Source organism: Emys orbicularis, chromosome 3 (assembly GCF_028017835.1).
Source record: "Emys orbicularis isolate rEmyOrb1 chromosome 3, rEmyOrb1.hap1, whole genome shotgun sequence".
Classification (NCBI taxonomy): Eukaryota; Metazoa; Chordata; order Testudines; family Emydidae; genus Emys; species Emys orbicularis.
The window spans coordinates 126,139,070-126,163,392 of NC_088685.1; the positions used below are offsets into that span (position 1 = coordinate 126,139,070).

The 24,323-nt window shown below is 42.0% G+C and overlaps 1 protein-coding gene across 8 annotated transcripts in view; it reads left to right on the plus strand.

The window, feature by feature from the left end:
* Positions 1-3,161: 3,161 nt before the first annotated feature.
* The window catches only part of QKI (QKI, KH domain containing RNA binding), a 323,675-nt gene continuing 302,513 nt past the window's right edge, over positions 3,162-24,323 (plus strand). For all 8 annotated transcript variants that reach the window (XM_065401352.1, XM_065401353.1, XM_065401354.1 and 5 more), the window contains exon 1: positions 3,162-3,351. In XM_065401352.1, the coding sequence (XP_065257424.1) occupies positions 3,210-3,351 (142 nt within the window). In that variant the 5' untranslated portion in view covers positions 3,162-3,209. The remainder of the gene's footprint in view (positions 3,352-24,323) is intronic.

Sequence of the window (24,323 nt, forward strand, 5' to 3'; positions counted from 1 at the left end):
AAATATTGGTATTCAAACCAAACCCTCACACAGAAATGAGATGAGGTATTCTCTAACTCCAAGATATGTATTTACAATAGGAAGATATAGAAAACACTTAAAAATACAGTCATTTTATTTAGTTTTGCTAAACTGACAACTCCAGTTTTCCCTAAACATTCTGTCAATACTAAACAATAACCAATAGTAATCAAGCACTAGTTAGCCCAGGAAGACTGACTCAAAATGTGGTTTTGCTTAGTTTAGTTTTGGTTGCATTTTATTTAGCATAACAAATTTAAAATGTTTTATTTTCAAAAGAGCACTGATTTGTGTATATATAGAATTTGAACTACTATCATACTTGAAAAATCAACAACAATACCTAGCTCTTTGAATGTTTTTCAGTTATAGATATCAAAACACTTTACAACACCGGTGAGGCATGTGGCTGAAGATCAACTGACTTCAATCACATGAACTCTTAACATCACTTCTAAAGTGACAAGTGACCAAATTCCTTTATTTGGTTCATTTTATTAAAAAAAAAAGCACCAGGCAGACTATTAACTGTACTAAATATGTTAAAATTTCATTAAAAGTTTGATGACTAACAAAATCAAAGCAGAACCAGGAGCCTGAGTGGGGCAGTTTTGGGTGTGTGATACCATTGTTCATAGAGTAACAGGGGCAACACCCACAAATAATGCTCACCTATTTATCTGAAAACATATACAATGTTTTCATTTACTGTGCCATGGAAAAAATTACTCTTGACACCTGATTCCAATTATTATTTTCAACCATTTTTTTTATGAGGCCTAGTCTACAGCTTCCCTTGACCTAATTATGTCAGTGTACACACTACAGCCTTACTCCTGCTGATGTACATTGACATAGTAACTCCACCTCCATGAGAGGGCACAGGGCTTACATCGGTGTAGTTAGGGTGACACAGTGTCAGGGTAGAGACTGTGGGTTATTTACATTGGCTGTTGACTGTCATTCTTGTCAATTTCACAGCTCCATGCTGTGAGCCATGAAACTGACAAGAAAGCCACCCAGCTTGGGCTGTCACCCTGGGTGCTGGGTGGGGGCTCTACCTAAAGCTTGGCTGCCCCGGCTCCCAGGCAGACTGCTGCTGACCCACCTGCACTGAGGCTCTCCATTCCCCACAGGGAGCCGAACAGCTGCCCAGGTGTTGGCCACAGAGCTCCCCACTGGGCAGGCACCCAGAGTGATGGGGGCAGCCAAGTTCCTGGTAGGGACCTTCACGGAGATGAGAGAGCCTGGACTCTCAGCCCCCCCCCCCCCCACTGGTCCTCTTACTCCAGTGGAAGTGCTCCTGGTGAGGATGCGCACCACCGACAAAAGTTGAGCAGTTGGATATCAACTGTAGTAATTACTGCAGTGGCTGTAAGTCAACCTAATATGGGGCTATTTAAGTTTGTAGTGCAGACACGCCTAAGTCATTTTACTCCTGTTGAGCAAATCACAAATGATGCCCTTTGTTTATTGATGATGTTCTTATCACTTAACATTACCATCATCAAATGAAATGCTCAGGGCGCTAAGTGCTTTGGCGTTCTAGACGCTTCGGCCTTCCAGGGCTGGGCATTGCTTTATAGCTGCCCCCTCTCGCCCCGCTGTTCCTCGCGATTCACGGCTGCCTCTTCAATGAAAAACGCCTCGGTCGGGGGCAACACACGGCCATGCACCCAGCAGCATCGCGGGGCTGCGCAGCCCAGAAATCACCAGGACTGTATACGCCTAAAGAGCCGTGCGGGCTGCGCCGCTCCAGGCCGCGGGGCGGCAAACTACCCCCCCCCCCACTTCCCGCCTGTCACTCCCCATAGCCGCTGGCACACAGCGCCCGTCACGCTGCTGAGCGCCAGGGTACACAAGCCCGCCGGCTCCGCGCCCCTGGACGACTGGGCTCCCGGGGGGGTGTGAGTGCAGGGGGCCGGAGTCGCCTGAAGGCCGCTACCACGAGGCGTTTCCCTCTTCCCGTCCATGGCTATCGGAGGCGGCGGAGCCTCCCATCCGCCCCTCACCGCCTCCGCCGGCGGCGTTTCCGTCTCCCTCATCGCTGCCGCTGTAAACGTTGGCCGTTACTCCTCGCGCACCGCGTATCCTTCCCCCCCACCCCATGACGTGCCACGCGCCCTGCGTCCCCTCCCCATTCCTCAGCAGGAGGCGGCGCCAAGGCGACGACACCCTCGAAACGGAGTGTGAGGAGCACGGTCGCGCATGCGCAGCGTCGGGGCTTCCCCCGCAGCACGTGACTCAGCCCCGCCCCCTCGCGGAATGAAGTAACAGGAGTTTGTTGTTTTGAAGAGTTTTTCATGCGTGCCTTTAAGAGGCGAGCCGGGGCCGCGCGCAGGGGGAACAGCGCGAGCCTCTCCGCGTGCGCCGCACGTAGCTCTTCACGTGTGTGTGGAGAGGGGAAGAGAGGCGCGGCGCGGAGCGGCCTCCTGGCTCCGCCTCTCCTTATTCCCGTCAGAGCTTCCCTGGGGAGCTGCGCCCCCCGCCCCACCAAGTCCCGAGAGTGCGAGTGAGGCGCGGGTTGGCTCCGCCAAGTGGCGCCGCCGCTGTTCCCTGACTAACGGCCGCCCCGCCCCTGCTCCCTCCCCCCAGCGTGTCCCTTCCCCTCCCCCCGCGTGTCCTGCCCCCTCCCCTGCCGCCGCCGCCGCCGCTGCTACCAGCGCAGCCTGGACTAAGGCGAACTCCGGAGCGAACTGAGGAGAAGTGAGGAGGCGGCGGCGGGGCTGAGACTCACCAGCCACAGGCAGCGGGAGGGAGGCGGTGAGGACACCGGGCGCAGCGCGGCGGCAGAGACACCAGCAGCGGCCGGGAGAAAACAACCGGCGGCGGCGGCGGCAGCTCCTCGGGAAGCAACAGCAGCAGCGGCTGCCCGGCCCCCTCCCCCGCCGCGGAGAGCAGGCAGGGGCAGTGCCGCGGAGAGGAGCTGGGCTTAGCGTGTGCGCGCGGGAGGAGGGGGGACCTGGAGGACTGCGCCGGCCGGCCGGGGGCGCACGGAGCCGGGGAACGGGGGGAGACCGAGTTTCCTCTTTTCTGCACCCGGGACCCGGCGGTGGCGGGTTGGTTTGTTGCTGATTGAATCTTCTTCCTCCTCGGGGAGCCCCCCCTCCCCGCCCGGATCCGGCCGGGCGCCCCGTGCCGTGGTTGGGCTGCGCGGCGGGCGCTCGCGGGCTCTGTGCGATTGGAATATGGTTGGGGAAATGGAAACCAAGGAGAAGCCGAAGCCGAGCCCCGATTACCTGATGCAGCTGATGAACGACAAGAAGCTGATGAGCAGCCTCCCCAACTTCTGCGGGATCTTCAACCACCTCGAGAGGTTGCTGGACGAAGGTAAAACACTCCCCCCTCCCCGGGCCTCCGCGCTGCTCCCTGGATCCTTCTCCGTCCTCCATTCCTGCCCCGAGAGCCGCGGGTGGGCTCTTCCCTGGCTCCTTCTCCTCACGGGTGTCTCTAGACTCGGTCTCAGCCTCCCATTTCAATCCACGAAACAAAGGGCTCCCCCAGTTTCTGCCTGTAACAGCAGAGATTTGGTGGGGGGTCTCGCCTTGTGTGGTTCCCCCATCCCCCGGTTCTCTGCACATCGTCTGTTAAACGGGGGGAAGGGGAACCACCACCTTATGGAGGAGAGGGAGCGAACAGGAAGGGGAAAGGCGCTGAGGAATGTGGTTTGGGGGGACGGGAGGGTCGATTGCAAGCTGTGTGGCTACTGGATCACTCTGGAAAGTATTGGAAGGAGAGAAGGGTCTTGTGTGGCGTGTTTTATGGGAGAGTTAATATACTCATTTTGTGGGCCTGGAGCAAGGGAAGGGTGTTTGGTGTCGGGATTTGGCTGTTCTGGAAACTGCTTGAACTTGAACGACTAACACCGGAATGGCTGCGCTCCCTTCCGTGCTCTGGCATGGGCCCCCGCGTTACCCCACCCCAAACTGGTCACAAAGTAATAATTAAAAAATTCCCAGTGTGCGCGAAGGGAGCAACTTCTTATCCCAGTTGTCATTATATTTTAAAGACGCGAACGAAAAGATTCCTACGTGTGACTATAGTTGCTGAAAAGAATTACGAAATAAATTCTCTTCTGCTGCCAAATGTCCGCTGCTGCCTCCAGCCAGGGCGCCGTCTTCTCTGAGCCCCGCACCCAACTCCTGCTTGCAAAGGGTGCAGAGAGGCCGCTTATTCAGGGCCACAGTCGTTCTCCGTTAATAATTCATTTTCACGGAAAGTGTTTACAAATCAATGGTCTCATTTTAAAATAATGCCAAATGTTTGAAAACTCACACGTCCACTGCCTTTCTCCTTTTTGTATCTGTTTTATTGTGGTCTCCTTGTATTAAGAGTTTTTTTTTTTTAGGTTCCTTGTATGTTTGGGGTGCTGGTTTTTTTCATTGCAAGTGCACAAACAATAGTACTCAACTGAATGTACAGCCATTCAGTTTGGTGGGGATATACGGAAATCTGTTTAATATAATTACAAGAGTTAGTTTTAATCTGTGTAGAAATGAAAGCCATTGAAAGAGTTTCAGCTTTGATTCTGGGGAGTTTTAACACAAACTATGGGATTTTGAGATCTTATTGGGAAGGATTTCTGCCTGCAGTCAAATCCTTCTTATTTGAAAGAAAACTTTGTCAAGCGGTTGACCCCAAGGGAGAAAACTGTTTATATATTTGATAGGACAAAAAATTCAAAGACCATATGTAAAAATGAGAATGTGACCATATTGCAGCAGAAAATAACATGCCTAGAAAAAATTTACCTTTTTGAAGGAAATGACAGGTGAAAAACAAGAATTGATACAACTGGACTCTAGTAAACAGTATTTCCTTGAAGTTTTTATTCATGTGTTTTGGAGGATTGATTTTATAAACCTTCAGTGAATGAAGGTGTCATCAAAAGGAAAACTACTTAGAACATATAGTTATGGTCACTGTGAAAATATTCTTCAGAACGATTGAAAAGCAAGGGATGTAAAATCAAGAAGAAACTGGATGATGAAGACACATTTAAACATAAATGAACTTCACAGAGGCCTGGTGATGGATTTTAAATTCCTGAAGTCTTTCAGGGTTATATGATCTGGTTTGGGGGGGGGCCCTACTAAAAGTTTGTTGGTCATGAGAACAAAAGAGAGAAACATCGCTGGTGTCAAAAGGATATTGAAATAGAGGAATACATGAGGTCACTGCATCTTTTGAAGGTGGTCGAATCCTGGAAGCCCTGGAAATCTGTTTTTATCAAAGTTTCCTAAATCCAAAATAATGGATATGAGGACTGTGGTGGAAGTTTAAAAATGTTACTGAATGTTCAAGCTGTTTTCACCTTTTTTCCAAACTGTTCATTTTTTGTTTCTGAATAGCCCAGGAAGCATTCTACTTCTTCTTTAAGGCTTCCTGCTTTTTCCTGATTGCGTTGGTGTTTGCATGGAAGAATTGTGGGGGCAGAAAACTTTCTGGAATGTCCAAAAAAAAAAAAAAAAAGTTGCTTGCAAATCTAGTGAATTATCTGAAGATTTAAAAATGTGAACACTAAGGGGCGCCATTTATTTCTTTTTGTGAGAAAGATGAGGACAGATTTGTAAGATCTTTACTAACCTTAATACTAAAATTAGCAACTTTACTAGAAGACAATCAAGAATTACATTTGAAGATATGCGTAAATATTCTATATCTCTGTATTTAAATAATTATGAGCTTATATGCAGTGTTAGTGTGAGATCTTTCATAAAAAAGCATGCATCATAGAAAAGTTTAGCTAACTTTTTACACACAAATCACAATGGGCTAGGAAAAAATTCTGCAAAACTGTGTGCACTCTGGCAACAAAAAGAGCAAGTTAAATATTTTGAACCAGACACAACATTAGATTTACCTTAATTTGTTGTCTAGCTTTTTAGGACACCCAAGATTTTATTTAGAGCACTTAGAGGTTTTGTATATAATTACAGTAATTTTAAGGTTCCTTAGTAGTAACTCTCAAAATAATACCAAATATTAATTAGTTTTTAGGAAGGCAGCAGGCATAGAAAAGTGAAGAAAAAAGGGGGTTAGTTTATTTTTCATCATTAGCAGAAATATATTTGGTTCACTTTTTAATAGATCACATTTCTATTTTAATAGTAGTGGTAGTTTCTGTTCTAGGTGTGGGTTAATTTTTTTCCCTTTTAATAAAGCTACCACAAAACATGTTACCTTTTGTAAAGATTCTATTATTTATGCTTTTGGAAGCATAATATTTCCAAAGGATTAGCAACTGAGTCCTTTTTATTTTTATTCTTTACCATCCTACTTAAAGTAGTAACACAAGCACTTAAAATAACCTTGATTAAAAAAATTTTTTTTCAAGTAAAATTAATTTTCTCTACTTCTGGATTATAGAAGTTTTCTTATGAGAATATTTTACACATGACCTTATCTAAAGACAACAAATGGAGTGCATGTCATCTTCTAGTTCCTCTGTTAAATCAGAAGCAGAAATTGAACCAGCTATTCTGCTATATGATTGTCTCGGGTTTTTGTTACTCTTTTTACTCTTTAGTTGTTAGAACATTTAACTAATTAAGTGACTTATAAAACAGCCCATTCTACTCTGAACTTTGTTATCCAAAACATATTTTCTGTACATTTCTCTAAAGGTTGATATTTGAAGATATTGATACCTTGTGCTGAATTCTGATTGAAGACCACTGATGTAGCTTTTTTGCAGTTTAACGTCAGCTTAAAGGTTATAGTGGTGGGTATGAACGTGGACTTTATTAAAAAACAAACAAACAAAAAAAACCTTCACTGTAAAACTCGAAGATTGTCTTTCTGCTTAGCTTACAAGTATTTTTCAAGTTGTAGCCTTTTTAACTCACGTGTAAAATAATTCTTTGGTGGATTAACAAGGATGTTTAAAATGAACATAATAAGTAGGAAGTTGGATTGTTTTTATCAGATTAGTGCAAACCTGTTGGAAGAGGGGGGTTTTCCTGAATGTCAAATGGGCTGTATTTCCTGTAATTGTTTGCACCATCAAATGGGACTTGAATTTTTTGCATTTGATTTTAGTTTCTAAAATACTTAAACATTTTGTTTAATTTAACCTATATTATTAATTTTGGTAACTCAATTTTTTGCTTTCCCCTTTTATAATACCTTTTTCATATAACAAATAAGTTATATCTCATTTCTTGGACTTTGTTACCTAGAAATAAAGGTTTCGGAACTCTAAATATAGACTGAGATTTTAAAATAAATGGAAGTTATTTAGTTGAGATATTTTCTGAAAACTAAAAAACATTAGGTTTATTAAACTATAGTTGTTGTTGTTAACTAACATTTTTTTACTATTTTAGAAAAAGTAAAAAGTGTACTCTGATCTTAACAGACAGTAGTTCTAAAATACAGACATTCCGTCAATGAGTATAATCCCATTAGATAGTGAGAATATTCAACCAGGGACATGAAAATGTTTTTTATATGTGGCAGTAATCCTGAATTTTAGAGGAACTTAGCTTATTGTTTAAGAATATCTTTGAACTGCTGATGCTACAGATGGCAAGATTCTGATACTCTTTTGGTAGTACGCATCACTAAGAGTATCCGGTCTTTGACTTTCTGAGGATATTCATGTGGACTCCTATGAAGAATTACAGCTCTTCGTTTATACCCAAAGGTCTTTCGCTTCACATTGTTAAGTTGCTCTTTTTAGGAGTGAGGGAATTACTATAGATAAACCTAATCAAAAACGTGTGTGTGTGTGTGTTTACACGCTTCCTAAAGGAAATGATGAATTGAGAGATGGGTTTTTTTTGTGCCTACTTTTGGAAATGAATAGGATTAGTTTCAGACAAATGTAAAACATGCTGCATCAACCTGAGTAACAGTAGTTACAACAAATTAAACTATAAATGCATCCAGACTCAAGGAGGCTTACATTACTTATATGTTGCTGTCAATTAGCCAGTACACTGGCTCTAAAAAAGTGCATATGAAAGTTGTGGAACTATGAAGGGCCAAATCATAGTTTTTATGAGAATAATCCAGTTGTCTTCAGTCAGGCTGCTTGCATGACTAAGGTTTGCAGGATTGGGTACCAAGTCCATAAATACTTTTCTTTGAGATAATTCAGTTAACTTTGTACATGAGTAGCTCAATTGATTTAAATGAGAATACTTGCATAGGCAAAGTTAAGCACAGGTCTTTGGAGGATCAAGGCCTAAAATATTACGTCTTGTCAGAATTTTCTTCAAATTAACTTTAAAATACAATTAAGAGGGTAAATGTTGTACCATTAAGAGTGTACACAATAAAAGACTAATGTTTTCTGTGTAGATATCAATAGTACCAACTTTACTGTTGAGTCTTTTCACTTGGTACCGCAACTATATGTAAAAGCATGGGGCAAATGCGAAGATTCTCTTTATAGGAAATTTCCACTTCATAAACTGGCATATAGTAACAGACAAGATTGTAGAGCTCCAGAACCTTTGTTTCAAAAGTCTGTAGTTGTAATATGGGGTGGTGTTCCCTTTCGAAATCTGTTAGAATATTTTTCAAAACAAAAGCCACATTGGACTGCGTAATAAGAAAGTTTTATTCACGCGCAGTCTCCTGAATTATTTGTGGACTACAAGTTAAAACATTACTTGTTTCTCAAAGAAGCATAGAGTTTAAAACTCCCTCACAAACATGATCCCCCCCCCCTTTTCTGACAAACTATTTTTACCAGTGATTGCATATTTTTTGCATTGTTTGAAGGGACGTAGTCAACTAGAAAATCACTTTCTAAAAATTTTGTATGTAAGATTATGCAGAAGACTAAAACAGTTAATGGAACAGGTTTTTTTTTTTTTTTTCCTGTTTTTGTTTAAGCATTTGACAGCAAATTGTGTATGTTCCTTTATCAGCGGAAAAATTGACTATCCCTTATAAACATAAGCAGAACAGAAAACCCACCTTTTATCTGAAAAAAGATTTTAGACCATATTCATGATATACCATTTAAAGGGTATGCTAACAGAAAATTATTTTAAGTAGTCAAAAAAATGGTTTAGCCTTTATTCAGCCAGTATAGAATGCACTCTTGGTTTAGAGATCTGCATTTTCCATACTTAACATTTTCTGCTTACTAGAATTATTTTCTGTAATAGGGTCACTTTAGCTTTGAAAACTTGACCTTTGCATTTTCAACTGATTAGTATCAGTACATCACTTTTCATAATTATTATATTTTTAAAGAGCTGTCAACACCTAGGTAGTTTCAGAAAAAAATAATTAGAAACACTTCTGTTGATGAGTCTATTTTTCCCCCTCCTTTTTCTTTAAAATGTGGGTAAGGCCATTATTCTGCTAAATATTTTTTTACTTTCCTTTATCATTGTGTTTATACAAGATACTTGTTACTTGAGAGTTCGTATTCTCCTGGCTGCATATTCCTTCTCTGAAGTCATGCACAATAATTATATATCACATCACATCACTTCAGGTAAGGAGTGATTGGCCAAGAGCATATCAGATTAAGCAATGTAGTTACTGTTTTCATAACTAATGAATGGAAAAAATACTATAAAATATTAATCAACAGAAGTGTTTCTAAAGAGGTTCTTCCCCCCCCCCCCAAATTACTTAGACATTGGCAGCTCTTGAGAATACAGTAACTACAAAAAGTGATGCGCTGATGTAGAAGGGTAGAAAATCCAAAAGTCAAGTTTCCAAAGCTAAGGCTTAAAAAATCAGTGACTGTCCCCTAGATAGTATGTGTATTAGCAGGGGAAGGTAGGATGTGAAATAGTTCATTTTTATTTCGCTAACAATTTTTTTGACAAATATACTTTTCCTGTTACCGATCTTAGTTAAAGAAAAGCTTTATCTCTGGAAGAGAACACACTTTAAAATGAGAACTATAAAACAGGAATGAGATCTATTTAAAATAGCATTTTAATTATGGAGACCACTAGAAAACAAACACTTTGAGTTTTGTCTTTTAATTAGTCTTCCTAATCTTAAAGTACTCTGTTTATTTGACAATCGATTATTATAAAAATTGTTAATTAGATGTATAGTTAACTGCTGATCTCATGTATGGCTGACAGGAGAGATGACCTGTGGTAAGCTAACTGACTATTGGGCCATCCTGACAGCTCAAGCTGATGGAAATACGGCCGTAGAAACTGATGGGTTATACTCTGCTTCTCTGATGAAGGGGGAAAAAACTCTACCAAGAGGAGTGTAGAATAAATGAAATGCCCCCACTCACTGACCTTTGCCTTTATTGAAACATAATTCAGAAGCTTCTGATTGAGACTTGTGCATTTTGCCACATGGGTTTTGTTCAGAACTGCATATACCAAAATATTCTTTGCATTTTGAAGTTTGTTTAAAAAGAAACAATATTCTAATACTAAGAACTAGTTGAAGCACTAAAATTGGCTTCATGAAATCAAATTCAGGTTAACTCAATTGTCCATTGGATATACTGAATTTCTCTGTAGTAGGAGGGGCTTTTATTGGTAAGCAGACTGGAGCTATGATTAATCTTCAGAATGGATTCTTGTTTGCTGGCAGTCAAGGGATTTTGTTTCTATTTTGTTGTGAATGGCTTGACTTAAACCATTATTTCTAAAACGAGTGACTGACATCTTTGCTGCTTGTCTTGGGTTGTTTTGAGTATACTAAACTTCTTTATGGATGATCTTTGATAGAAATGAAAAGTTACTGGTAATTTTTAATAGTGAAGTTTTTCCGATGTAATTATAATTAAACAAGCAAAGTAAACCTTAAACAGAAAGTGATGCTCAACCTTAACTACAGCAGAGCTAGTGTTCTGCTATGTTATCAATGGTCTTTTAAGTACACTATATTTTTACGTGTATCTGAACTGTCAAATTACTGTAGATAACATTTGTCATGTGGGTTTAGAACTTGAAGTTCCTGCTTTCGATAGTCCATAATTCCTTAACAGCTGGTAGTGTCTACGTTTGAAGGAGGTAACAAAATGCCAATTTTAAGTCTACTGACAGTGTAAAAGTACTGATTGTAAATATTTTCTAGTACTTATTTGTTTTTGGCATACATTTTTATCCTTGTCTTGACTTACTCGTTTTTTCAGACTGCTAGTGATAAATGTGATTCATTTTCACTACAGTTAATGGGAAAAATTTATGCAGCAAAGGGGAGAAAGAATAGGTGCTTTTTATAACTTTGTGCAACAGGTTTGCAGTAAGCACTAAACAACTTCTTTGTGTGAGTAAACCTCTCCCTTCAGTCTTGTAGGGTGGGATTTTTAGTGCATAGTAGGTGGTTATAGGAGCGCAAATCCTGTTGAAAGCCAATGAGATTTATGCTCTCAACTTAGGTCCTCTTGAAAATCTCATCCCCCGTGTGGAAATAGAAACAGTGATTGAATGTTGAGGATATTTTATTTCATTCTAATGAATTAGGGTAGGTTTCTGTACTTTTAAGATGGCATATCCTAGGAACTATGACACCTTGTGATTTTATTATTCCATTCTAGGAAGTGCAATCCTTAATTTTCTTTTAAAAACACACATATATTCAGGAAACTTCTGAGGAAAATCAATTAAGAAAACTTTACTGCACAGTTGACATTCAGGTGGGCTTATCAGTATAGCAGTATAAAACATTTGAATGAGCACTTGTAGTAATATTTTTAAAGAAAAGTTCAAGTAGAGTTATTTCTGTATAGGTACTACACAGAGAGCTCCAGAGACTTAAGTTTCTCATTTATCAACTGAACAGATAATGTGAACAGAGGTGGTGGAAGATTCCCACCTATTTCATCCCTGTTCTGGGTGGATCTTCTCTGGGCTAAGAGGTTCATCTCTAGTCCTCATATGTGTTCGGTTCTTTGCATCTGAGACTGCCAACAGGTGTCAAATAGTGCTAATAGTATATTTTTGTTTGTTTGTCTCAGTCTAGTTTCAAATAGACAATCCCATCTCATAGGCCTGCTAGCATCCAGTGTTAAACTTTGCTGGAAACTTCATTGTTTAAACCTCTCCACTTCTGAAACTGTATCTCTTTCTCTTAGTTCTTCAGTCTGTATTAAACACATTATCTTGGAGAGCCACCTACCTTTTGCTTTCTGGAAACTTTACTCCCCTCTCTCCCAGCCATGTGTTCTCTTATTAAAGTACAGCAGTTAAAGTACACCGCTACCTCGATATAACACGAATTTGGATACAATGCGGTAAAGCAGTGCTCCGGGGGGAAGGGGGGGCTGCGCACTCCGGTGGATCAAAGCAAGTTCAATATAACGCGGTTTCACCTATAACGCGGTAAGATTTTTTTGGCTCCCAAGGACAGCGTTCTATCGAGGTAGAGGTGTATGTCTAGTATCTGAGAAAGGGAGTGTGAGGGGTTTCTTCAAAGGAGATGCCAGTGGCACATTACATTTTGTTTAATATCAAATTTTTGGTTGGCAGATCAGGATAAAATCAATACTAAAAAAAGGCAATTAGCTTCGTTATGTAGTGCTTGTATTTGTGATGGTGGTCAACTCTTTAAGTGGTGGCAGCTTGTTTAGTACTTGTGTAAATTATGGGTTAATTAAGTTGGTCTTAATCTAATTGCCTTTAAATCTTCAAAAGTCACGGCACAATTCCTGAATACAGGTATGGAGGAAGTCTAAACTTGTAGTAATTGGGGTGCTGTACTTCAGGTTCGTTTGGTTTAGATGCATGGAAAAAACTTGTACAAAGTTCCCTCTGTCCTTGTATTGTCCAATGCTAGTTTCTCACTAAGTGCCCCAAATTCAGTCTACTTCAGTTTATTTTTAAGTGTTAGTGGGGACAAGCATGAGTTGCTTCATAGAACTTACTTTACATATGCCCTGTGAAGCATCTACAAAACAACTAAAACAAAATTTCTAAATACTGTACTTAGAGAATTCTCTTGTCAGTAGCTTATAACCGTTTCAGTTAATCTGAATCTGGTCTGAATAAATAGGTATTTAGAAAAGGATTTGCAGAAGATCGTAAGTGACTTTAAGAGCACTAGTCCCATTGAAAATCAGTGGGATTTTTGTTCTCAAGGGTATGTCTTTTACATAAAAAGGGTGTTCTTACAACAAGGTAATGTGTATTAGCTATCTCACTGTAAAATCATAGTGGAGAGAAGGCATAGACAGTTTTCACCATGATGTAGCTAGGTGAGTTTGTTCCTGGGTGAGGGACATAGTGTTGACTTTGTCTCACCTTTCTTGCAGTGAAGAGAGAGCCAATGTCAGTGAAACTTGTGTTCCAAGTTGCTTGTGATTTTTGTGTGTGTGTGGAAATCCTACCCTATTTGTGAATATACCTATTTGCATGACTTTTAGTAAGGATTCTATTAATCTCCTCATCTAACTGCTGATGTGAACAGACTTTATTGTCAAAGTGGTATTTGAAGAACTATATAACAGGTGCTATGTAAATTAAGTAAAACATGGGCACAGATTACATTCATAGTCATAAATTTTAAGGCCAAAAGGGACCACTAGTCTGATCTGTATATCACAGGTCACCAACACATGTGCCCTAAACCTAACAACCAAAATGAGACCACAGGTATTACAGCCCTTGGGAGGCTAGACTGTTGTGCCACAGGCACAGAATAGGAGGGATCGACATGCACCAGTGCTTGAAGCCCCTGCAATCTGAGGGAAACGATTAAGTGAGAGACCTCCAGATAGTCTTGGCAAGTGACCCCACGCACACACTCCCTGCGGGGGAAAAATTCCTTCCTGATCCCATATATGGCAATCAGTTAGACCTTGAGCAAGAGCCAGCCAGCCAAGCACCTGAGAGAGAGAACGCTCAATGCCACCTCAGAGCCCTGACCACCTTGCTCCATGTCCTATCTCCAGCTGTGGCTGTCCCTGATCCTTCAGAGGAAGGAGATGATGCTAAAATCCTCGCAGAATACAGTAAGGGGAGAAATCCCTTTCTGACCCCTCCTGGTGGCTGGCTGAAACATTCCTAAAGTTCATGCTTCAGGGTAAGACATAAACCGCAAGTGAGCCCCGAGGCTGTTGAGTCTTGCGCCCAACCATCATAACAAGCAATCCTGTCATACAGTTGCACTCATGAATTTATCCAGCTCTCTGTCAAATCTAATTAAATTGTTTTGGCCCCATTATGAAAGTTAGTGAAATGAATTATATAATTTAAGGATATACAATAACTCCTCACTTAAGGTTGTAGTTATGTTCCTGAAAAATGCGACTTTAAACGAAACGATGTTAAGCAAATCCAATTTCCTCATAAGAATTGATGTAAATGAGGGGGTTAAGTTCCAGGGAACTTTTTTTCACCAGACAAAAGACACTAAAATATATAATACACACACACAATATAAGTTTTAAACAAACTATTTAATACTGGTACACGATGATGATTGTGAAGCTTGGTTGAGGTGGAGGAGGCAGAGGGTGGGATATTTCCAGGGAATGCCTTACTGCTAAATGATGAACTAGCAATTGGCTGAGCCCTCAAGGGTTAACTCTCACAGTCTACTGTACAAAGCAGCAGGAAAGGAGGGAGGGCAGACACACACACCCTGTGTGTGTGTGTGTGTGTGTGTGTGTGTGTGTGTGTGTGTGAGAGGTACGCATTTCCCCTTTAAGTATGAAGAGTGGGGTCAGATGTACACTGCCTTGTTAATTAGATCAGCAAGTTGAGACTGGGCTGCAGCTGCTGCTGCCTGGAAGCTCCCTCTGTCGTGTGTCCCCCTGCTCTATGGAAGATGGGGTAAGCGGGGTGTGGGGGGAGGGGGACACCCTGACATTAGTCCCCTTCTTCCTCTCTTCTCCCCCCCCCCCCCCCCCCAGCAAGCAGGAGTCTCGGGGATCAGCTCCAAGGCAGAGGGCAGGAGCAGCACGTGGCAGTGGGGGGAGGGACAGCTGCAATTGCTAGCCTGCTGGACAGCTGCTGCACAGGGAACTTAGGTGAGCGGGGAGCTGATAGGGAGAGCTGATAGGGGGGCTGTCTGTCCACCCTGGTTCCAACCACCCACCAGCTAGCTCCACTGCGCTGCTCTTCCTGCAAGCAGTGGACAAAGCAGCATTGCACAACTTTAAACGAGCATGTTCCCTAATTGATCAGCAACGTAACAACGTTAACTGGGACGACTTTAAGTGAGGAGTTACTGTAGTCTGATTTGGAAGACAGTTGAATTTGCAAATAAATATCTTAAGGCCAGTTTTGGCCTAGAGAGAAGGCTAGATTACTTGTGAGTGTTTTTTCTTTCACACATGCAATTGTTACAATGGTCAGTTATCACGTGGTAGTGTTTTTGAGAGAGACCATAGACAAGTGACAGTAGTAATAGTATTAAAAAAAAAGGGGGGGGGGGAATTGTTACTCTTAAGCAAATAAGTCTTCATGAAGCTTAATACAATATTTTGCTCTTTTCCCTCTTCACGGAAAGGTTTGTTTTTGCGTCCAGCCACTGAGGCATAAATCATTTTTGGAGAGTGAATTGAAAAGAATGTTAATTGAAATATTTACATTTGTTTAATCCAGAATCAAAACTATCTCGGTAGAAATATAAAAATGGGACACTGGCTTGTTTCCAGTAGGGCTATTCATTTAAAAAAAAATTCAGAATTTATGAAGTAAAACATCTGACAGTCTCTATACAGAAGCTGTGTTACCTGTGTGTTCTAACTAATCAAGCCTTAAGTGAAACAATTTGCAGTGATAAAGGGTTAATTTAGATTAAATTCCATAGGTATTGCAGTGTTTCCAGTCACTCATAATTCAGGTGTAGTTCCTAGGGGACCAAAGGACAGTGCATCAGCTATATAGATAATGGGGTACATAAAGCTAGTGCCTATTGATTTACTAACTGTTTTATTCATAACTATTCATGAGGAAACTTGTTGGTTCCAAATGGGAGGTTTAATGCACATTGAGGCTACTTGGTAGTTCAGAGTTTTAATATTGCTAAGTGTCTTCAGTCAGAAAGGTACACTTGCGTCTGCCTCAGATTAACATAGGGTGAATAACAGAGCAATTTATCAACCAGGCAGCCTGAAGAGTGTCAGCAAGAAGGCTGACTATGATTAATTGGATGAAAGTGGGTGCTGCAGTAGATAGCCACTACAGCCCACTGTTAAGGCCACAGTCTTGAGGGATGGCAGCTGATATTTAGCTATGTGCAGGGTAATTAAGTGAGGAGGAGCTGCAATCCTGTGCTTGGCTGAGTAGAAAACATGTCCTTTTATACTTCAAGAATTTTAGCGACTTCTGTAGCTTAGTCTGGCAAATGGACAACAGAATCATACAATATGGAAAAGGATTTTTAAACACCATATATATTTAGGACTCAGAGTTGCTACATTCCTGAGGCAGATACCTGAAGTTCAGTTAAATGTCTTGATTATTCTCAGAAATGTTACAGGCCAATGGATTTCTTGTGCAGATAGTGATTTGGAAGCAAGATTATTTTAGTTTATGCTTCAAATTAATTTTCTCATGTTTAACTTCTTATATCTTTGAGTTCCAGTTATTTGGTATTTATGCATTATTTTTATATATATATATAATATATATATATATATATATATAATGTATACTCGTTCATAAGCTGACTTTTTTTAGTAAAAAAGGGAAGCACCAGAGAAGGGGGTCAGCTTATGAATGGGTATAGAGAGGGAGAGGTGGGGCACAGCCCCTCCCCCCCAACAGAGGGAGCAAGGAGAGGTAGCACAGCCAGCAGAACCAGAAGGGAAGAGGTGGGGCCAGTGTCTCGGCTTCTGGCCACGCTCCTCTCCCCCCAGCCTCCGAAGCAGCTGCAGCTCTGGGGCTGACAGGCTGCAGCTGTGCCGCTGGGCTCCGCCTCCCAGAGCAGGCTGCGGCCGCGCTGCCCGGCCCGGCCCGCCGGAGCAGGCTGCGGCCGCGCTGCCCTGCCCGGCCCGGCCCGCCGGAGCAGGCTGCGGCCGCGCTGCCCTGCCCGGCCCGGCCCGCCGGAGCAGGCTGCGGCCGCGCTGCCCTGCCCGGCCCGGCCCGCCGGAGCAGGCTGCGGCCGCGCTGCCCTGCCCGGCCCGGCCCGCCGGAGCAGGCTGCGGCCGCGCTGCCCTGCCCGGCCCGGCCCGCCGGAGCAGGCTGCGGCCGCGCTGCCCTGCCCGGCCCGGCCCGCCGGAGCAGGCTGCGGCCGCGCTGCCCTGCCCGGCCCGGCCCGCCGGAGCAGGCTGCGGCCGCGCTGCCCTGCCCGGCCCGGCCCGCCGGAGCAGGCTGCGGCCGCGCTGCCCTGCCCGGCCCGGCCCGCCGGAGCAGGCTGCGGCCGCCCGGCCCTGCCCGGCCCGCCGGAGCAGGCTGCGGCCGCCCGGCCCGGCCCGGCCCGCCGGAGCAGGCTGCGGCCGCCCGGCCCGGCCCGGCCCGCCGGAGCAGGCTGCGGCCGCCCGGCCCGGCCCGCCGGAGCAGGCTGCGGCCGCGCTGCCCGGCCCGGCCCGCCGGAGCAGGCTGCGGCCGCGCTGCCCGGCCCGGCCCGCCGGAGCAGGCTGCGGCCGCGCTGCCCGGCCCGGCCCAGATAAGGTGGGAAGGGATGGGGAGAGTGTGGGGGTCCCGAGCTAGAGGTGGGGTGGTCACAGGGGTTACTCCCCTGACCCCCAGCTTCTCCCTCTCCCCCCCCCAAAAATTTCCCCACCAGTTGTTGTCCCAGCTAGTTCTGATAAGCAGCTGGCACGCTGGGACACTTTGTTTACTTAGGTTTACCTCCATGCCTGCGGATGCTCGAGGTAAACAAACCATCTCTGCCTGCCAGCGGCTTATCCTGATGGCCTGGGAGCCAAAGTTTGCTGACCCCTGAATTATAGGGTCGGCTTATGAATGGGTCATAAAATTTTTCCATTTTTACTTATCCATCTTGGGGGTTGTTGGCTTATAAACGTACCGGCTTATGATTCAGTATATACGGGTAAAACACCAAGTGCACAGAAAATAAAGAAATAGTTATGAACTAAAGGAGATTAGTCTAGATATAAAATTGCCTGTTGCTTCTCCAAGCATTGCACAAGAAGATATGGAGAAGCAAGCTTTAACAGAAGTAGATTATGCGGTTCCTTGTTTTTGCCATGTGCATATGTTTATCTATTTTATTTAGTGAATATTAAACATACTTTGTTGCTGTTGATGTCTGATTTACTTTGTACAGAAAACATGAGTATATTTCTCTCACACAAATAATTTCCAATGTTTACATTTAAGGTTGTGAGCCACCTGTATTCCTTACTCAGTGTCTTAGACTATTATAAGGTGTTAACAAATTTATAAATTGAGTGTGCAATCAGTTCTGTACACTTGGGCTTCCCCAGGGCTTGTCTACCCTTAAAATGCTGCAGTGGCACAGCTGAACTGTAGCAACTGTGCTGCTGTAGTGATACAGGACAAATCTATGCTACAGTGCTACATTGGTGCAGCCGCACCGCTGTAGCATGTCTGGTGAGGACACGCTATGCTGATGGGAGAGCACTCTCCCGTCATTATAATTACTCAACACAGCTTCTGCTTTTTGCTGAGGTGAACAGGAGAGTGTCTCCCGCCGACGTAGCACCGGTGTGGACAACACAAAACTTGCTTTGTGGGGAAGAGGCTTTGTCACGCCCCTGAGTGATGTAAGTTATATTGACTTAAATGATAGTGCAGACCTCCCCTCTGAAGGTGCTACTTACACTGATGGGAGGGCTTCTCTGGTCCTGTAGGTAGTCCACCTCTCCAAGTGGTAGTAGCTAGGTCGATGGGAGAACTCTCCCATCAACCTAGAGCTATCTATGCTGGGGGTTAGATTTGTTTAATTGCATCAGAAGGACAGATCTATGGAGAAAATTTTTTCTCTTTTCAAAATTTTTACCATGATATTCCTTGATATTAAGTACATATAGAAATATAATATAATATACATTTAATGATAAAGCTTACAGAGGATCTCTTGTTTCTATTAATAAAGCGTAAACTTTTTTTAGTTTCTAATTAATACTATAACTACTAACCAGTAGCTTATATATGTTACATAGTGGAGATACTGTAGATGGAGGACAGTTTAATGTCATTGTAAATAGCTTGGGATTTTGAAGAAGGAATGAATATGACTACTAATGAAACTTGGATAATTTCCGAGCCCTGAAGCTAATTGGCTTCTTAATGCTGCAAATATAAAGGCAAATATTGTGCATGTATTAATTTGAGTGGGATTGTACCATAAATGTGGTAGAAAGACTAAACAAAATGTATTTACTTTCAAAAGAAATGCATTATGTACTATGTAAATTACTGCAGAAAACACTCACTGATTTTGAAATAGTGTTACAGGTTTCTTATAAATAGTTAACTATCTTCATAGCAAAGCCAGTAAATTTAGATTTAAATAAGCAAAACACAGTCCAGTTTTTGCATAAAAGACATGAGTGTAAAGTTAAAAACTGGCCTCCTAAAATTAAGTGTTCAGCATTTTGCACTGGAATATATTCCTTTTCAGAAATGATATCCGTCCTTCAAAAACTGTTTGCTTAAAATAGCAAACTAGCTTTTAAACTTAATAGTTGGAATTTAATAAATCAGATTATACTTCCACCTTCCTAAAAACTTTCAAACAAGCCATGAAGTAGCATTAAGAGAAGTCTAAAGGTGACAATAAAATTACAGCAGTGTGAGGACCAACACTGCTTTTTTCCAGGTGTCTTAATATGAAAGTCACATGAAGAAAGTATAGAAGAGTTTACCTTTTAAAGGTTTACTGTCAAATAACATGTTTCTAGTATATAGCTTTTATTTTTGATTAAGGAATGCATTTGGGTTAAAATATGAATTACTTTTTAAAATTGTTACCTGTATTGTATAAACTTTTGCTTATTAAAACAATTTTATAAAGCCATTTCCCTGTTCACCATTTATGCTGTTTATTTCACAAAGGTTTTCTTCAGACTACAGAAATCATGAAAATATTTCTATTGACCTTAAGCTTAGTACAATCTAACTTCACGAAATAAAATTTTTATGTTAACTTAAATTTAACAATCCTTTAAATGTATTGACTTAACATGTTGGTGAGCAATTTCATCTACAGTTTTGTTCTTCCATTTTATCTCACTAACTTCTTTTCTCTCATTTGCCCATTTTTATTGAGGCTAAAACTAACACCTGTTTGATTTGCTTTTTTGTATGCTCTGGCATCATCAGTGATTGTCAGTCAGGCTCTGTAAGTAGGTGTGCACAAAATGTAGCATAAAGAATGTTTGCGGCAAAAGTTCTTTACTCTGAGTTTTGTGATTAGCCTTCCACACTATCACATGAAACCATGATCTCAGAAGTGAAACACATCTCTTCGGGCAGTATTCTCTGCACCTGGAGGAGGCATCATTAGAAGTCTGTCAAGATTGCCTCTTTGAGCTAATCTGCAGGGTGAGGTAATGCGCACTAATGTGTTGTGTATAATTGGTCCATGTAGACCCTGCTGGTGCACTTTACTGTAGTGCTGCTTGAATCAGTTCTATGTTAAAGCTCCTCTTTTTTTAAAAAATGCTTTAAAGACACCCTCAAGATAAACATCAAGAGATGTGGCTTTGACACCACACGCTGGGGGATGGACAGCAGCCCAGGTCTAGGGATAACTGGCAAAGAATTGTCAGAGAGGAAATGTCCACATTTGAGGAAAATCACCTTGCTGTGGTCGCAGAAAAATGCCGGGAAAGAAAGGAAAGACAACTGTCATGCAGCAATCGTTGCCCAACCCTGTGTTCCATCACCACCTGCAATGTCTGTCAATGAGCCTGTGGCTCAAGGATCGGCCTCCTCAGTCACCAAAGGACCCATGAAAAATATCTGTGAAAGAAATCATCCTTGACATTGTGGGATCACCGATGATGATAAAGCTCAATAAGGAATGTTTAGTGCGTACCAGCAGGGTCTACAGACCACATGATAATGCAGTTAAATCACACCCATGTGGTGTGCATTGCCTCACTATTCATACTAGAAACTTTAAAACCCTTTTAAGTTTTATTAGTAAAATGACTGAGGATAGATGTGTAAATGTACCCTACTAAATTGTGTGGTTTGGTAGTATTACAATTGCAGTAGTAGAATGTGCCCAAGAACACCATGGCAATACTGTTTCGATTCTGTGGGAACACTCCCATAGATATCATGAGTAAGGGTTTTGGCGGGGTGACCAACCAGTGGCTCTGGAGCCGCATGTGGCTCTTCAGAAGTTTAATATGCGGCTCCTTGCATAGGTGCGGACTCTCGGGCTGGAGCTACAGGTGCCAAATTTCCACTGCTCAACCCCAGGCCCTGCCCCCACTCCATCCCTTACCCCAAGACTCCTGCCCCTTCCTGCCCCCTCCCCTGAGCTTGCTGCACCCTTGCTCCTCCCCCCTCCATCCCAGAGCCTCCTGTATACTGTGAAACAGCTGATTGCCGGCGGGCAGGAGGTGCTGGGGGTGGTGGTGGTAGTAGGGCTGCTGGGGGCTACTGATGTATTACTTGGTAAATTCTTGCTCCTTCTGAGGCTTAGGCTGGCCACCCCTAGGTTGTGGGATCAGGCTGCAGATGTTAAAGTACATGGGGCTTGAATATCTCAGTTAAGATTGAAATATTTTTCTCTCAAACTTCACTTGACTGTCAGAAAAAGCAGTTGTGTTAGTGACAGGTTTAATTTTCTTTTAATTTGTTGCTTAACTTAGGAAAGCAATTATATTTAAGAGGCTGAACACTGGTTACTGATCCCTCTTTCCAGCATGTATATGCAAATTATCCATTGTTTTAAGATGTAAATATCCTTTAATTTGGGTAACATTGAAAGGAGACTCCTAAAACTACTGTACTCAATCATGTTAAATTTTTAACTTATTTATTACATTTGAAGCACCCACAATGAAATGTTTTGTTCGTTTGGGTGATTTGTATTTAACATTGGTTTTAAATAATTAAAAAGACACTAACTCAGTTTGATTCTACTTCTGGCAGTTCATATGTGATGTTTCCAAAAGAGGCTGTCTTGTACTTTAAGAGGAACATCTCCCAGTAAAACAAAACAACACTATTGCTGTTTAGAGCAGCGTTTCTCAAACTGGGTTGCAACCCCATTTTAATGGAGTCACCAGGGCCAGCATTAGACTTGCTGGGACTCATGGCTGAAGCTGAAGCCTGAGCTCCACCCCCACCCAGGGCGGTAGGGCTTGGGCTCCAACCCCCTCTTTCCCACCCGGGGTGGCAGGGCTTAGGCGCTCTGCCTCTCCTCCCTTGGATCATGTAATAACTTTGTTGTCTGAAGGGGGTTGCGGTGCAATGAAGTTTGAGAACCCCTGGTTTAGAGTATAGACATTTTAAACTGTCTTTGTAAAACTTAGAATAAAAGTGCTTACATCAATTGTTAGTTCAGGATAGTCTACCAGCTGACACTACTACTATCAACAGTAAAATTGTAATTTTGTATATGTTAATTGACCATGCAAATATTGAAATTACTGCTGTATAAGTTTGATTTGGCTACTAAATCCTATCTGTGTTGATATTAGATGCTAACTTGAGTTATTATTGTTATAGTTACATTGTTAATTTGAAAATCCCATTTGAAGACTTTGTACCTACTGTATTTGTTACACATACAATTGCTGTAACTGAAAAGTTAGTGAAGAAAATTCTAATATAACAGTTCTTGTATTGTCAGTTTCACTGTTCTTCCTTATTTGGCCGGTAAGTTTCACCTGTGCTGGAAAGATGACTTCTAAACAGAAGAGAAGGAAAACCTTAACAATTCTAAAGGAATTTAAATAAATCAGATTCTACTCTTCTGAAGTCAACTTAAAAATAAATTTAGTGGCCCTTTTTAGTTTTAGGTTTTCTTCACTGGTGCCATTTGGGGTACATCTTGAATTTAGGATAGGTAAGGCCAAATGAAGGGTCAAACTTCCATTCTGAATGGTGCTTTTTCTTTATAGTGCCCCACTCAAAATCTATGGTTGGTTTCAAACTGTGTGGTCAGAGCAAAATATACACCTGGGTAACTTATATTGAGAACAAGGGGGATGTAGTGATGTAAACCTAGTAAATTGAGTTTTTTTACTACAAAGGATCATACCTGTCCTCTGATGGAACTTTGTGTGTCACAGATCACTTGTTTCTAAAATAATCCATGTTTTGCTTCAGTTTTGACAGAATTTGACATAACAGTAGTCCCCTTGTCATGCTTTGGTTTGAGAGCTGTAATTGCAGATAACATTAAAAAGACAAGAAATAAATACTGACCGTGCATTACCTTATCTAGTTGTTAATTTCATCAAATAGTCCTGGAAACTTGGTGTACCAGTTATTTCACAGCTCATTGCTTTTAACAATCGGAACTGCAGCTTGCATATACCAGCTATTGTTTTCAATAAAGTTGAGCTGAAATCAGCTTTCCATGCTGCATTGCAGTGGAAAACCAGTTAATTACAATGTGACAAGGAATGTCATTTTCTCATTCATGTCAAGAAAAAGTTGCTAACAATATCCTATCAGAGGAACAAGCATCTCAAATATCCAGCATTACTGACTGAAGTTTAACATAATCTAATTAAGCAAAGAATGTAGTCTATTAATGAAGTAACTGTAAAACAGATGTCCAGTTATTTATCTTGGGTTGTATATGCAGCATTTTCCAAAACTATGCAATACTTTTGAAACTACTTATCCAGCAAATCAATACTAGAGCTATACCTTTGATAATCCCCTGTAGTAATAGCTTTTTATTATAACTCAACACAGGCTGTTAAGTGGGATAAAATAAAATGGAAATAGTATGTGGTAGGGTATAAATAACATAAGTCATGTTTGGAGCAGAAGTCTAGTGTTCAGTCTAAATTTATGTAGTTTTTGGCTGTACATAAATTCCACATCAAAGGTTGCTTGTGTGTTACAAAATTTGTTTTTTTTCTTAATGCTCCTTGATATGCATTTAAAAACACAAGAAGAGAGGAGATTCAAATAAAAATCAACCAAAACAATAGCACTTCTTCCTCCCATTCTGCCATTTTATCCCTAGTCATGTGGCCAGATGAAGTGTGTGACTAGAAGAGAGATCACAGGAGAGATTGGTAGCTGGCTGGGGTGCAGTTACTCTGAATTTAGTACAGTCACCAGCTATTGCAATCTTTTTAATAAGGAATATGCCTTGCAGAAGAGAAGTGATAAGAGTTTGGGGTCCAATACTAATTTATGCAATGTGGCAACAGCTAAATAAGCTCAGATTGTGAAATTCAAAAAGTGGAATACAACTGATAGTAGATATAGTCTGGTTATCTTTATGATATGACTGTAATGCAAACTAGGGATGCCAATTGCAGTTAACTC